Raw genomic sequence first — 16,013 nt, 5'->3', positions numbered from 1 at the left:
CTCCCCGTTCTGTCCCGTGGCATGCAGTTCCCTGCACTGTCCCTGTGCGCTCTTCGTGCTGAACTCCCTTCTATACCCTGTGAGCACTCCCTGTTCTATACCCTGCACTCCCTTCTCTTTCTATCTGCCAGATATTGGTACCAGAGGTAGTTGCTAAATCATTCCAATAGTTCCTGGTAATGAGCTGAAGGCCTAGATTCAGGGCTGTATGTCATCATCATCATCTTGGAAGGCTGGGCCGGACACCAGTTATGGCGCAGAAGACGGGCGGTTCAGAGTAATCTTCATATTCCTTCATATATGTATGTATGTATGTATATATGTATGTACATAGTGTGATCATAGCCAGAAGGCAGAGGAGCTCTGTAAGCTTGTACAAACGTGGATTCTGCATGCTTCTACCTAGCCTCCCTTAGCTGAGGCATATTTAGCTATGTTGGACCCGATGCCTATTGTGGCACAGATGGTACAGCATATTCACAAATGCCCTGCTAAAGAGGGGTTTTTAATCCTTGATACTGGGATGTATGTATGGATGGTTCATCCCAGAGGTTTATCTTCTGCCAAAAAGCTGAAAAGTTGTGTGATGAATTAAATTAATCTATTTGTCTTGGAGAACAAGCTCTTGGGTGATTATCAATCCAATTTCAGGCCCGGGCGTAGTAAGAATACCACGCGTCAATGACTATTGTGCCCCTTAATCCTATGTTACCTCTCTGTGGCGTTTGACACTTTATATCAGAATATCCCCATTCTCACTCTGATCGAATGCAGGAGTTTTTGAGATAATATTGTCAACTCGTTTACATCATAACTTTCTATCTGATTCCAAGTGATCGCAATCGACAAATCTTTTTCTGGTTTCGTGAGGCTATCTCAAGGTGTTCCACAAGGATCTGTGCTGGCCATATCTGTTTTTACCCTCTATCTGGAACTCCAGGGGGACAGTATGAGATATTCTGGGGTCTCCGACTAACAGCAAACAGATAACACCCTACTTTTTTTGGCCTTCATTTTGTTGCTGTATTTTGATTCTTTTTCTTTCTTTCTTCACTTTGGTAGACTGACCCAAAACTTCGGCTTTAATACATACATGTTGCATCACTGCCTATTTGAAGCAGCAGACTCACATGACTTCTCCATCTGTTGTTTGGTGCGCAGTCATCTATACCTTCTATTGCATGTGATACCATAGATTGACGACCTCTCTTAAACAGTGTGGCATACATCCAGATTAAGCCTCACCCATCCTGAAGGACCTGTTGGATTTAGTCATTCGAAAGGAGTCTGAAGGTGAATAAAGGTTCAGAAACTGGAGGTGGTACTACCCACTACTTGAGGCAACAAGGTACCCCATCCAGGGTCCCCCCTTCTCTGGCGTGGAAATTTCCTTCACTTGCCTATGCAAGTGTTGGGAGTATACCCTGGGAGGCTGAAAGTATCCGGTTGCTCAAATATATTTCCATCTGTATGGACAGCCTGTTTCAGTTGTTGATGGTGGCCAAGACCATGGAATGCCCATCACACCACCAGAAGTACTTTGAGTAATAAGCACTCTCCTGCTCTAGGTAAGCTCTCTGGTCGAGTCCCAATCTGGGTGCAGAAGTCCTGAGCTGCTCCGCATCCTGGTCTTTAACCAGTCTCTGTGTGAATGCAGTGCTGCGGATTCATTGTACTAAGAGATTGAACGCACCTCCTTGCCTAAGCACGAGGCTGGGGACCCAGTCACAGCCTGATCCATTGACTCCAGAGGGCAGGACCGGCCATTGCTCTGATAGCACTCTTGAGTGGATCCAATTTACCATCCGTGCTCCTGACGTGTGTAAAATGAGGTCAGACCCCAGGCTGGGTATATCAAGCAGTGACTGGCCTCTCAGCACAAACACCTCTGATCTGTCCCCATCAGACCTGAGTCAACTACACAGCTGAGCTGCCTCACTCTTATGTCAACTCAATGTTGAGGGGTGGGGGAGCGAGGGGTAAAGCAGGTCAGAGAAAGAAATGGGGTAAAGGAAGGAAAGGAGTTGAGGCAGTGTTAAACAAGAGGACCGAATGCATAAACCTAAATTAAGCAGATCAATGTGCCATTCTGAAGGCTATTTCCCTGGATGTGGGCCCAGCTCGTCCATGCAAATGACGGGCCCTCCCAGATGGCACCAGACATTAATTCCTCCTGTTCATGCCCTTCATATATTGAAATGTCAGCATCACATAGTGTATTCATTTTAGAATTTTGCATTTTACCAGGATAAATATAATAAAGTAAATAGAAAGTTGTCAACTCGATTACCATGACCTTATCAAAGAATTTGATACTGCATTATACTGCAAATCGGTGACCCACTAAAATATTGCCATATGGCAAAGATTGAGCAGAAATGTCTGTTGTTCAAGAATTTGTTATGCCAGCAAGTAAAGGACAATGAAACGGTTGAGTGTCTCAATCAACAGTAGTAAAACCGAACTATTTTAAGCAGTGTCAATTATTAGTATTGAATTTCCAGCTTTGACTCATCAGTATAGTGACTGCAAGTGACAGCACCAAGATCCCCTCCTAGCCGACCCGGGTGACATCCGCACACTCCTCGATCAAAGCCACACTGCTCCCCTCATCCTACTAGATCTCTCAGCAGCCTTCGAAACCGTCTCCCACCGCAAACTAGCCGCCAGACTCCACGACACCGACATACAGGGAACTGCCCTAGACTGGTTCCGCTTCTTCCTCCACGACAGAACACAAAGAATAAGACTCCCGCCCTTCCTATCCAAACCCACAGAGATCAGATGCAGAGTACCCCCAAGAAACCTCACTCGGCCCCATGGTCTTCAACATCTACAAACATGGCTCCACTCACAACCATCGTCCGAAAACACGGACTCCGCGTAGTACCCTATGCCGATGACACCCAGCTCATTTGTCTTCCTCACCAAGAAACCCAACATCACCAGACACAACTTCCAGGAAGGAATGAAGGACATTGCATCCTGGCTCTTTGGATGACCAGAGCTGCCGGAAACCCCCCTCCTCCCAGCGCCGTGAGACCCTAACGGGTGATTAGTGCACTCTACAAATCCCTGATTGATTGATTGAAAAACTGAAAAGTTGAAGAATGATGACTGTGTGGCACAAAGCCCATCTCCAGGCTCCACTCGCTTGAACAGTGTTTCACAGAGCATAATGAGGATCTCCATGATGCCAGGGGATGCATCTGGCTGTGCTGCATTGCAGAAGGAGTGGAGCTGATGGAAACTGTAAAGAAAGATTTGGTGAGACTACTAACCACATTTTGACAAAGCTGAGCAATGTTTAGAGACCTCACTATCTCTTCCCAGGAGAGGGGTGCCCGGGAAGGAGTGGAATTTTTATTCAGTACAGAAGCAATCTCATTGAAGCATGAGTGACATAATTTTGTAGAGATCTACCAATCTTTTGACCAAACCAGCCATGATCCCTCAAGCTGCATACCTTTTTAGTTGGGTGTTTGCTTAGTATGCCCTGCTTAGGTGGAATCCCGCGCAGCCTCAGAGCGGTTCTCTTCGTCCTTTGCCAGGTCCCTAAAGGAGTATTGGTTGTCGTCATTTGCGCAAAGTGCTTCTGGAACAGGCTCATAGGCAAGCAGTTCCAGTATGTTTGAGCACTTAGTGTTTCAGATTCTCATTTTATGGAGTGGAGTTGTGTTGGGCGCCCTGAGGGAGTGGCGCGTGGAGACCCGGACATCGAGTACAGTAGGTTCATGTCAAGTGAAGTGTTTCCAAGGGAAAAGATTACATTATCCACAGCGATGAAGACTGTAATTGCTGCACATTTGGCCTCACTGTCTGAAATGGCGGCCCTAATGGAAACCAGCAAGAGAGCTGTAAGAGAGTTCGGCTTTAGGTCGGCCATCTTTTCCTGTCACGTTGAAGTCGCTGAATCGTCAACGCCTCCGAATCAATGGGGTTTGCTGTGGTAGTTCAAATTGGGTTTGTCTTCACCTTCAAGGTACAGTAAGGTCGGATGAGTAGCAGCTCGGTAGAGGCGAAGAAAGTGGAGGGGGGCGATCAGTTCAAAATAGTTTTTCCTTGAGACCTTGATATATAAATATATATATATATATAAATATATATATGTATATATGTATATATATATATATATAAATATATATATTTATTTATTTATTTATTTTATTAAGAGTTTCAGCTGGAAATGGGTACTCTTAGTGAGTTCTTTAGACAGTGACATAAATTCCATCAGGGTGCATGTAGCGTTGTGGATAGGGCCTCAGGGATATGCAGATACTTTGGGGAGAAAAGTGCAGAGGGCAATGTTCTAGGATGGGAGCACCTATATGCAGAAGCCAGGGAGGGGTACATCAAGGTAAGGAAGCTCTGTAGAGGGAGGATAAAGTCCTACTTTGAGTGCAGGGTTGCAGAAGACCCATTTATATGGTCCACTTCTGGGTAGATGCCCATTCCTCCCTAATGGCTCACATTGACCTTGGATGCAGCCAACATTCTGAAATCAGAGCCGACAGGTTAATCAATAGTAAGTCAGCTACATAGATGATAAACGTTAAATTGCTCTATAAATTCCAGGTTATGATTGTGAAACACACTGGTTCTCACTTCAGCAACACTGAAGGATTGAATATCTGATTGGCCCTGTAGAACAGGCCCGTAGAAGTAAAGTTCCATGTTCTATTTATAAGAATATCCCTCTTAGTAAATGCTTTAAAAAAAGAAAAGAAAATAGAAAAATACGTGGAAAAAAACGCCAGAAACTGTTGCTCATAGTGACTGCTCTCCTTTTCTTTTTTGTAAAGCTTCCTGAAAAATGGTTTTGTGCAATGTTCTCATATTTACAATGGAAGTATAAACAGAGAAGGAAAGTGCAAGTGTTTTTAAAATTAAATGAAGTATGCATTCACTGCAGGGCGCCTCTTGGCACTATAGCGCAGACGTGCACTATTCCCCAACTCCGTGAAACTGTTAATTGATGTTAGAAGAATGAATGAAAGTTAGGGTGCGCTCACTGCGAATCGATCCCAGCCCTGTCAAGTATCTCAGACTAACGCATTTCGGTGCGGATCCCCGCACTGGAATGCAGGGTCACGCTAATTTAGCAGCATCTGGCGGCCTTTACAGCACGTTAAACAAGTGTGGAAAGTGCACTCCTTGAATTCACTGAATTTATAAAAAATATCTGAGATTTAGAACTATGTGGCGTGCTCTGTGTGATTCATGTTAGCCTAACATGTCATACTACAGTGAAAGTGGCCAAATCCCGTAAGGCGACTTGGACTCACACAGGCACAGCGTAAGGGGTTAATACTTGCAATATTACAATAGTACTCAATTTCAATTTGACTGTAAACCATTCATAAAATTTGCGATACACATCACATTATTTTTAATCACTGTCGTTCAATTCTTTTTTTCAAGTATGATATTGCAAAACACATTGTGATCAATACAAAAAATGCAATAATCAACCAAAACAAACATTACATATGAATTGATCATTGAAACAGAAAAATACAAATACAAAAGTAAATGGAACCCGCCCAATGCATTTCGGGACTCCCGTCCTTTCGCCCGGGGCCACAATCTGAAAAAATCATGTAAAGAACACTTTAATCAATGACCTATTTTAAATCTGCACAGTTGAAACAATTACCATTAGTACCAATACTCAATGATTCAATATCACGCAACCAATGTTTCAGAACGAGGGCCTGCGCCCATGTAATCATGACAAGTAGACAGGGTTCCATGGGCGCAGGCCCTCGTTCTGAAACATTGGTTGCGTGATGTTGAATTATTGAGTATTGGTACTAATGGTAATTGTTTCAACTGTGCAGATTTAAAATAGGTCATTGATTAAAGTGTTCTTTACATGATTTTTTCAGTTTGTGGCCCCTGACGAAGGGACGGGAGTCCCGAAATGCATTGGGCGGGTGCCATTTACTTTTGTATTTGTATTTTTCTGTTTCAATGATCAATTCATATGTAATGTTTGTTTTGGTTGATTATTGCATTTTTTGTATTGATCACAATGTGTTTTGCAATCGCATACTTGAAAAAATGAATTGAACGACAGTGATTAAAAATAATGTGATGTGTATCGCAAAATGTATGAATGGTTTACAGTCAAATTGAAATTGAGTACTATTGTAATATTGCAAGTATTAACCCCTTACGCTGTGCCTGTGTGAGTCCAAGTCGCCTTACGGGATTTGGCCACTTTCACTGGCCTTTACATCACACCTGGCGCGTTCAGCCCGGCAGTGCATCGGACACTAAGAGGCGCTGTCTGAGTTGAGGAGAGATGAGATGAGGAGCTAACAGCTTGCTGCCTCTTATGTATCTAAGGGCCAGGGAGCCAGTCTTCATGCTCTAAATTGCTGTATGTAAGTCACTGGTTGTGCGTGCTTCACTGTTTTTATTGCCTCTTTCTAAAAACACACATATTGCTGACTGATTTTTAAGAAGTATTTTTTCCATCCTGCTCAATGTTCCAGTGTACCATGGTTTTCTTCTGGTCAGTCACCACCTCAAGTTTGACAGTTCTTTATGTAAAGATAATGTCGCTGGCTGAAAGCATGTGTTTATTTGTAAATGGGTCCGAACATGATGCCATGCAAGTTCAGTTGCTTGTTCAGTTAATTGCATAGTGAATTACAATAAACAACTCATTTGTAAATACCAACGTAAGGAGCAAAGTAGCCTTTGTAAGTTTGAGCACAACGCCAGCAACGGTTAATTAATTCACTTTACAGGCCCTCAGCAGTTTCCACCGAATTATGTGAGTATAGCAGCAAACACGATGCTGTAGTACCCCCCACATTTCTGCCTGGACCTAAAGTTCAAGAAAAATTGATCCTGGTGGCTGTCATAGATGCCACTTTCAACCCAGTCTACTTCTTTATCCTCCAGCAGTCTCTATGAACAAAACTACAAATCCCAGAATGCAACGTTGCTGTTGACTAAAAGAAAAAAACACATAACGACTGAAGATGTCACTCAATCCTTTCTGAAATGTATCTCATTACATAGACACAACTACTTTGCTCTACATGTAGTAAAATGTCACTTGTAAGACATTTGATTGTCACAAGTAAGAGTCCTCAAAACATGGAAAATATTGCATTTAAGCAGTCTGCAAGCTTGGCAGCAATGCGAATCTGTTATTTTTTTAGGCTAAATTCATATCTCTTTAGTGAATGTATCGGTGGTCTGAGCTACCAAAGTTGGCAGGGTTTACTTATGTTGCTTGTGGGCCATGCTCACAATATGTTGACCTTCACAAACCTGTAGTTTCTTGAGTTATCACTTTTGTAACCTATTATTTGCATTATGTGAATAAAAACCAAGTTCTTATTAACCCTTGCCTTTGCTGCCCCACTCTGCAGGTCATCCCAGACTGGAAGGGACAGGAGTGGAACCCCGAGAAACCAGAGAACTATACTGGCATATTCCACTTTAATTTCTGGCGGTTTGGCGAATGGGTGGACGTAGTGATTGATGATCGACTCCCAACCATTCACAACTCGCTCATCTACTGCCACTCGAACGCGCCGAACGAGATGTGGTGCGCGCTGTTGGAAAAGGCGTACGCCAAGTAAGACGGATATGACTAACTCACTGACTGAGTTTAATCTAACTAGCTTCAGTGTTGTCAACTACAGTTTTCTGTTTGTTGCACGTTTGCACACAGCTGCCAGAGAAAACAGAACTTGCAACCATTTGCCTTTTGGTTCTGTCATTCCCTGTTGCTGCCAAAATGTTTCTTTGAGCCGTGTATAAGAATGTAAATGCAGTTCTTTTGGACAGTCCTGATCATTGCAAAAATATGTGAATCCATGGAAATGTTTTTAAATGTATGTGATAAGTAAAATCTGCAGAGGAAACCTAAGAAATGGCAGAAAAAAATAGTAAAAATCTGTCTTTTTCACAATATGATGAGTATTTGCATTTGTTCAAGAGCAGGCCTTGATAAAGTAATGCCAGCTGCATGTGACCTCATTGACCTTTTGAATTGCTGCAATTCGATGTGTAAGGAGGCGGTGTTTAATGGTTTTAAACACTCTATTGGATTTTAAGAAGGTTTGTAGAGTTGTGGGGGAGGTTGCATATGATGGGGCATTTCCTGGGAGGCATTCAGGGCAGCAAGGTGGGGAGGAGTGATCTGTTTTGGAGTTTAATACTCCTCTCAAAATGCTCTTTTCCAACTTGAATTGTGTGTTACTGGAAGTCACAAGTTGATATCGTAGCAGTTCCACTCAGTTTTCATCATTTCCGATAAAAAGCCTACTATTAAATTGGGTAATATTACCTTATATCAACACCTAGAAACCAGTCCGATATGTAGAGTGACTTATGTAAGCGTAATCATTATTAGTAGTCGAATGAAGTAAATCAATGGAATAAACTGGCAGGTGCACGCTGTTCAGCCTTATACACAATTCTACTAAATAAGTGCCTCAGTTTCCCCGATCCCTTCAATCACAAGGACAATTTAGCAATATTAAAGGGGAGATATGGAGTGTCCTCAGTATCAAGACAATGGTTATTGGTCTGCAATGAAAAGTTGGTTTCCCATTCCGCGGTGACTTTCCAGGACGTGTTCGGCGAGCAGTCGAGGTCTAGCTCAAAGTCAGTGGGAAGCAAGAGGCTAGATGTGGTGTGTTGATGCTATCACTGTGACAGTGTCGATGGCCTGTCCAGACAGGGTTGTTGTTTTGTATAAAATGAGCAACACTTTAAAAACCATATACATATAAGTGTAGTAAAAAAAGAACTAAGCAGTGTATTTCATACCACTCAGTAAGGGAAGAAAGTCACAAAAATATGGCTGCAGGACTGGGCATCCCGTGTGTGCACAATATGCACTCTTCATGATCACTAACTACAGCGGCAGCTCCTCTGCTAAAGTGGAAGAGCGTCGCCCCACTGCTTTTCAGCAGTGCAAAAAAGGAGAAAAAATGATAACACAACGTTATTATCATTTTATTTTTCCCTGCTGAGGCAGTTTTGCAGGTGAGGCTGGGCTGTTCACAGAGCAGGGAGGGAGGGGTTGGGGCACTTTCTAAGTGCGCATGGCAGTTTGGCCTCAGTCTTGAGCCTGGCCAAACAGTCATGCGCACTTTGTATGTTCTCCATAGTCCCAGTCTGCGCATTGAACCACGGTACTCAGACCAATCATGACGCTGCTGTCATGGGGACAGCAGCATCATGATTGGCTCTGGGGAGACTATGTGCTTGCTGCTGCTGTTCCAGGACTCGTCTGGAAGAGAAGTGAAGGTGAGAAGCTGCTGTGAAGAGTTAAGTGTATATATATATATATATATATATATATATATATATGTATATATATATATATATATATATATATATATATGTATGTGTATATATATACACATACATATATATTCACTGAAAAAACCATAGGTTATAGACCATATATAGTTAGGAATTAGCATTTAAAAAACCTTATTTTACTCACACAAAACCATTGAAATTCCATATATAGTTAGTTGCACTAACTATATATCGCGCACCCGCAATCCACTGCTGATGATGTCACATATTACATCATTCATGACATGGTCAGTGACATCACTGATGACATCTCAAATGACATCACTGATGATATCTCATTTGACATCAATGGTCACATCAATGATGATATCATTAATGTGACAATACAATGCATCTCCTCACACTTTAATATAACCTCTGTTACACCCAGTGTTAAATACAGAGTATAATTTTTGAAACCATTGACACGCCAATACTAGTTACTACATACGCACTCACTGATTCCTACGTCTACACACACATTCACTCATTCACCCATACAATCATTCATACATACAATCACTCATCTTTACAACACTATCATATGCACTCATACACCTATACAGACACTCACACTCTGCCACTCATCCATGGAGTTACTCACACACCTAGTCAGTCCTGTAAAGAATCAATCACACTTCCATTTTCTAATCTACACAGTTAAACATAGAGTACCTTACATTTTCAAACATATACTAACACATACTTACTCTCTTATAGAATCACTGATACAAGTACACATTGATCTGCACAGAGTCACACACCTCCCAGCCAGCCATACACACACTCAGTCTCCCATACAAATACTTGTGCAACCAATCAATAACCCATATAGCTACTTATATAGCTACTGATCAACACATGCAGCAGCTTGCACAACAACAGACATGCTGATGCACACTTTCAGACAGTTTAGTCACTAACCCGTGCATTTAGTAAGACGCATTTAATCACTCACTCATACAGTCAATCACGCACCTACTAAAACCTTCATTCAGACACTTATACATCCACTCATTCTTCAATATGTAAAACATATTTAAACTTTACAGAAACACATAATCACTGGATGTTGTCATCAGTGATGTCATTTGAGATGTCATCAGTGATGTCATCAGTGATGTCACTGACCATGTCATGAATGATGTAATATGTGACATCATCAGCAGTGGATTGCGGGTGCGCGATATATAGTTAGTGCAACTAACTATATATGGAATTTCAATGGTTTTGTGTGAGTAAAATAAGGTTTTTTAAATGCTAATTCCTAACTATATATGGTCTATAACCTATGGTTTTTTCAGTGAATTTTCAAGGTTTTGTAAATGCTAATTCCTAACTATATATAATCTATAACCTATGGTTTTTTCAGTGAATTTCAATGGTTTTTTAATAGCAAATATCTGTAGCTGTAAAATGTATTCTTCTTTAAATCCCAAAATATATTTTATATGTTTATTAATAACTTTAAAAAAAAAAAAAAAAAATTCTTCGTTCCCACTTCGCGAATCGGGAAGCTTCCCGTTAGCTGACCTTGATGCCGCGAAATAGACCGCGAGCCGGTAAACGTTTCTTTACCGCAACTGCCGCGTTAGAAAACAACATCGTGACGCCTCCCGTCCGCATGACGTTTCGCGTTGTCGCGTGATACGTCATATGACGTACTACGTTAGCGAACTGGTACGCTTACCGAGTCGCAAAGCACAGGTTTCTGGAAGCAAACCGGGAGGCCCTGCAAAGCGTGTAACGTAAACACAGCAGGTCATGTGACTTGGTAATAACACTTTTCATTGGTTCATTTCACTTTTGGTTTCCTAATGATGTAAGACTAGGTCATATAATCTAAAATGAACACTTTTCATTGGTTGAGAACTATTGTTTTTCCCAAATGATGAAAATCCCTCTTTCTTTCCTCACTCTGACTTTCATCATTGTGAGAGAAAGACCCTTTGTTACCAGTGAGCAATGGCTTCTTTAGTAGCTTCAGCTGGTGCTTCCCCACCACCTCCACCACATCCAAGGAAGAGTGGACCGATGTGTGAATGTGTTCACTGTATGCAACAACTTTGACACTTACAGAAGCCTCACCTTCTCCATGCCTCCTACACAGTTCTACATGTACATCATAAATGCAAACAGAACAGAATTAATTATACATGTTAAATGGTTTATTTTTGCTGTTCTCAGAATGTATCAAATTTCACTAAAAACAGTGACTTGAAGGTATTCATCATATAACAGCGGGGAAAAAAAAACACAATCAAAATGATTGTGTTTAAAAAACCCATACAACATAACAAATCAGAATTCAGAACTCCTTAAAGTTAACTTACTTTCCATGACGGCCAAGTATGTCCTATGAACAGCTTACACTCTGTTGTGCTGTTATTACTTTCAACCCGCCACTTTCTGAAAGAAAACCTCCATCGTTTTCAAAAACATGTTACATACAATAAATGACTTCTTGCTCTCTACCACAAGTTTCCACAAGGCCAAATCTTGTCAGACCCATTTATAACTCTTGGATTTCTTGTAAGCCAATCCCGTCTTTTCGCATTTCCGCAACTTTCAGAATTAAAATGTTGAAGATCATTTACACAATCCTGGACTAGTAATATCTACCCCTTCTTGCTCAATCATGTTCTACATTTCCTATCACACTGATACTGCTTACTATGAAGCAGACTTACACTACCTTTATGACTAGTACAATTATTTAATTCTCTACATCACTTTTAATCACAAAGCAATGTAAAACAGTAGACAGCATTGCAGACTTACATTCCCTCTACTCCATGTTTTGATTGGCTGCTTCAATTAGCTTATAAAAAGAAATAGTTTTTCTGAACTCATTCAAAGTGCACGTATTTCTCAATGACGTCCAGTGTTATGGTAAGAAGTTATGTCTCTGTACTACACTTATCCTCAAGGCCAAATAGTGTAGGAGCCATGAGAACTTCTTGAAATTCCTCAGAGCACATCCCGAGATTCTTTCCCTAAAATTTTGGTTTTAAAAACACCAGGTAAGAGTTTTTAAGGTCATATGGCAATTTTTTTTTGAAAATTAAAACAGAATCATTGCAGAATGACCAGCCATTTCTACACTTTAAATAAGCTGTATAATGTCCTGATGTTATTGAAGGACCATCATGATATATAATTGCTACAGTTACAAAAGTCCTTCCTGATATTGACAACTGTGAAGCCACAAAATTTTTAATTAAAGTTGTCAATTTTGTTCCATCAGGCCTACATCGTTGGAACATTAAAATGACATACTGGCCATATGTTCGTATAAATAATGTGGACATCATTTCAGATTTACATTGGCTACACTCCATGTTGTGATCAGCTGCTTTTACTAGCTTATTAAAAGAGACTGATTTACTGTCTGGCAAAGTTAAATATATAAATCTTTCTGAGTCTACACTAGTAGTACTTGATACCCTACAGTTCTCGCAGTCATGCTGCCATTGATAAGAAAGCCCAAACAGGTGATCTACATCTACACCTTCATCATGCAATACATCAAGCATATACATTAAAAACTCCTGACAATCTTGCTGACTATTTTGAGAGAATTGTGTTTGGCCTGAACAGCTGTCTAACAGATTTCAAATTTCAGACACACTTTCTATGTTTGTTCTATCAGTGCTACATTTCTCTAACACAGAATTTAACAAACTGCAAAATCTTTGATCAGAATTGACCACAATCTCTTCTTTTACATTTTCTAGAGAAAACAAAACATTAACCACTACATTAGCATAGCAGTTGACACCAGAACTGTTTTCAAATTGAAAACCAACAACATCTTCAACAGAATCCTTTTTGTTTCTGCTTATAATTTCAGGTTCATCGACTTTTCGTCTTTTTGCTACAACCTCCCCAGTATTGGTCACATTTCTTCGTTTCCGGCCTACCACACGTTTCTCAAACAAAGGATACTGAGGCAAATGTGGCGCATACTCTCTTCTCAACCTATTGTATTCCTTAACACAATCTAGATCCGCACAAATGTTTGTGACATCACACTCAATCAAGTACAATCCCGATAAAGTCCTAACTCGTGACAATTTTGAAAAAAGTACACACCCAGGCAGACTTAGGCTACAAAGAACTGGCTAAATCCCAGCATGTTAGTGTAAAACACATTCTGATAAGTACACAAAAAGAACAAATAGAACAATAGACTGTAATGATATCAAAAAATATACTTTTAATTTCAATCTTTTTTTTAAAACATTATAAAATAAAGGGTCAGTGAATATCCCTTGATTATATATAGTGCATATATTTATGAATCTGATACATTGATCATAAATGACAATTCCGTAATATACTGATAAAATTAGAACAGAATGGAAATAAATAAAACTCAGTTTCAGGGTTATTTCGTCAGAATTTTTTGTGGTAGACTCGGGCTGTGTCAACGCGTTTCGACAATTTCTTGTCTTCGTCAGGACTTATTAGTATATGCAGCCACTTTTTTCTTCTAAATAAAATAAAACAAATTTTTAGGTAAATATTTGGCCAGCACTTTCTAGATTACAATCAACAACTGTTAAAAAACTGTAAAAAGGCCATCAAATTACAAAAGTACATTACAGTCCATTGACAATTCAAAGATATCATACATCCGCTCTAAAAGAGTCAAGAATAAATTCATTTTCTTTAGCCAGACTTTTGTTTGCATAAACATGATGGTACTGAATCGTAGAAACCAGAAGAGCGTATTTAGTTTACCAATAAACAAGGGCATCCCTCTATCTCTTATATAGACTACAACGATCAACATTAACTTAAGATGAAAAAACATGGGTTCATGGCATAGAGAGATTATTTTTTATATAATAAAACGTTATCTGCATATGTTATCTAGCCGTTTGTTATCTAGCCGATTAGGATTCATTTTTCTTAGACAAGGTCAGTGATCCTTGGGGGAATTATTTCCCTAAACTCTCTTGAATTACATTCAGTAACCAAACAGAGCATAATATGTATTCACCATGTTTTGTTGCAGCTATTCAGAACACAGGAGTTAGGAGTGAGGCACCTCCTCTATATAAGGTTTGGTAGGTATGTGATATCTGTTTGATAAAAAGATAAATCATATTTGAGTGTTAATTTCTTGATATACATTTTAATTATAGAAGTTAAAAAAAAAATTTTTTCAGAATTTAGTCCCTGATGTTCTACTTATTAGAGGTGTTACCTGATAAATCAGTATTCACTGCAGACTTCTCACTCCCCCTCTGTTGACTTCTCATTAGCCTTCAGCCAAAAGAACTCCAAGAGTCGATTATTTTTAAAAATGTGGGCAAAAGGACCATCCACTTTTTCGTTACCAGTGGGGAAGTTCCTGTATAAATGCAACATGGATAGACTCAGACCTACTTATTCTGGAGACATATTCATTTACTTGTTTTAGATGGCGATAACTATTCATGGTTTACCTTATTCTTTAGAAATAATCCCTCTAACTCAGATAGTGTGTGTCTGAAGGATCAGTATCCATCAAAGGCTGTGATCTTAGGGGGCGAGGTTCAGCTCCGTATGATCAATCGCGGTCAAAATTAAAACTGCTGTTCGCTATAATCTCCTAACGCCGTTCTAAACAAAAGGGGGCAAGAGCGACAGTAATTATTTCTCTATTCATAAGATCCGGTCGATGCTTAGTCTAATTAGGCACAGTCCTTTCAACCCGGTCCCTAGCTAGTATGTTTACCTGTCGGGTTCAATCCGATTGATAGAAAACGGAGACGGGGGCGTTTTTCTCCTTATCTGCTTTCCTGTATTCTATCACGGTACAGAGTATCCGCCGCGATACCAAAAGCGCTTTGCCGGATGATCGTTACGTTCAGGCGTTTGCTCTAAATTTTTAGGGGAGATATAAACAAGAAGAAAATACTATCCTTAGTGATCCGCTTATTCAGTCACTCAGCTAGGGATTTTACCAACGTGGCTTCCAGTTCAGATACCGCATGATAGTTTCCACCAAGTCAAAACTTAGCGCAGGGTTGGGTTGGCTCTTACCGTGTTTCAGGACAGCAGAGTTCAGCGCGTCTGGAAAAAAAAATTTTTTTTTAACTTCTATAATTAAAATGTATATCAAGAAATTAACACTCAAATATGATTTATCTTTTTATCAAACAGATATCACATACCTACCAAACCTTATATAGAGGAGGTGCCTCACTCCTAACTCCTGTGTTCTGAATAGCTGCAACAAAACATGGTGAATACATATTATGCTCTGTTTGGTTACTGAATGTAATTCAAGAGAGTTTAGGGAAATAATTCCCCCAAGGATCACTGACCTTGTCTAAGAAAAATGAATCCTAATCGGCTAGATAACAAACGGCTAGATAACATATGCAGATAACGTTTTATTATATAAAAAATAATCTCTCTATGCCATGAACCCATGTTTTTTCATCTTAAGTTAATGTTGATCGTTGTAGTCTATATAAGAGATAGAGGGATGCCCTTGTTTATTGGTAAACTAAATACGCTCTTCTGGTTTCTACGATTCAGTACCATCATGTTTATGCAAACAAAAGTCTGGCTAAAGAAAATGAATTTATTCTTGACTCTTTTAGAGCGGATGTATGATATCTTTGAATTGTCAATGGACTGTAATGTACTTTTGTAATTTGATGGCCTTTTTACAG

At 40.0% G+C, this 16,013-nt stretch overlaps 1 protein-coding gene across 1 annotated transcript in view; it reads left to right on the top strand.

Annotated features, from left to right (window-relative positions):
* CAPN5 (calpain 5) overlaps window positions 1-16,013 on the top strand; it is a 581,017-nt gene that overhangs the window by 482,267 nt on the left and 82,737 nt on the right. Inside the window, exon 4 of the mRNA XM_078658512.1 lies at window positions 7,392-7,600. Within this exon, the coding sequence (XP_078514638.1) occupies window positions 7,392-7,600 (209 nt within the window). The remainder of the gene's footprint in view (window positions 1-7,391; window positions 7,601-16,013) is intronic.

The sequence above is a fragment of the Lissotriton helveticus genome, chromosome 8 (assembly GCF_964261635.1).
Source record: "Lissotriton helveticus chromosome 8, aLisHel1.1, whole genome shotgun sequence".
In the NCBI taxonomy this organism is placed as follows: domain Eukaryota; kingdom Metazoa; phylum Chordata; class Amphibia; order Caudata; family Salamandridae; genus Lissotriton; species Lissotriton helveticus.
The sequence above is the reverse complement of the archived record's forward strand: the minus strand, read 5'-3'. Positions and strand labels throughout refer to the sequence as shown.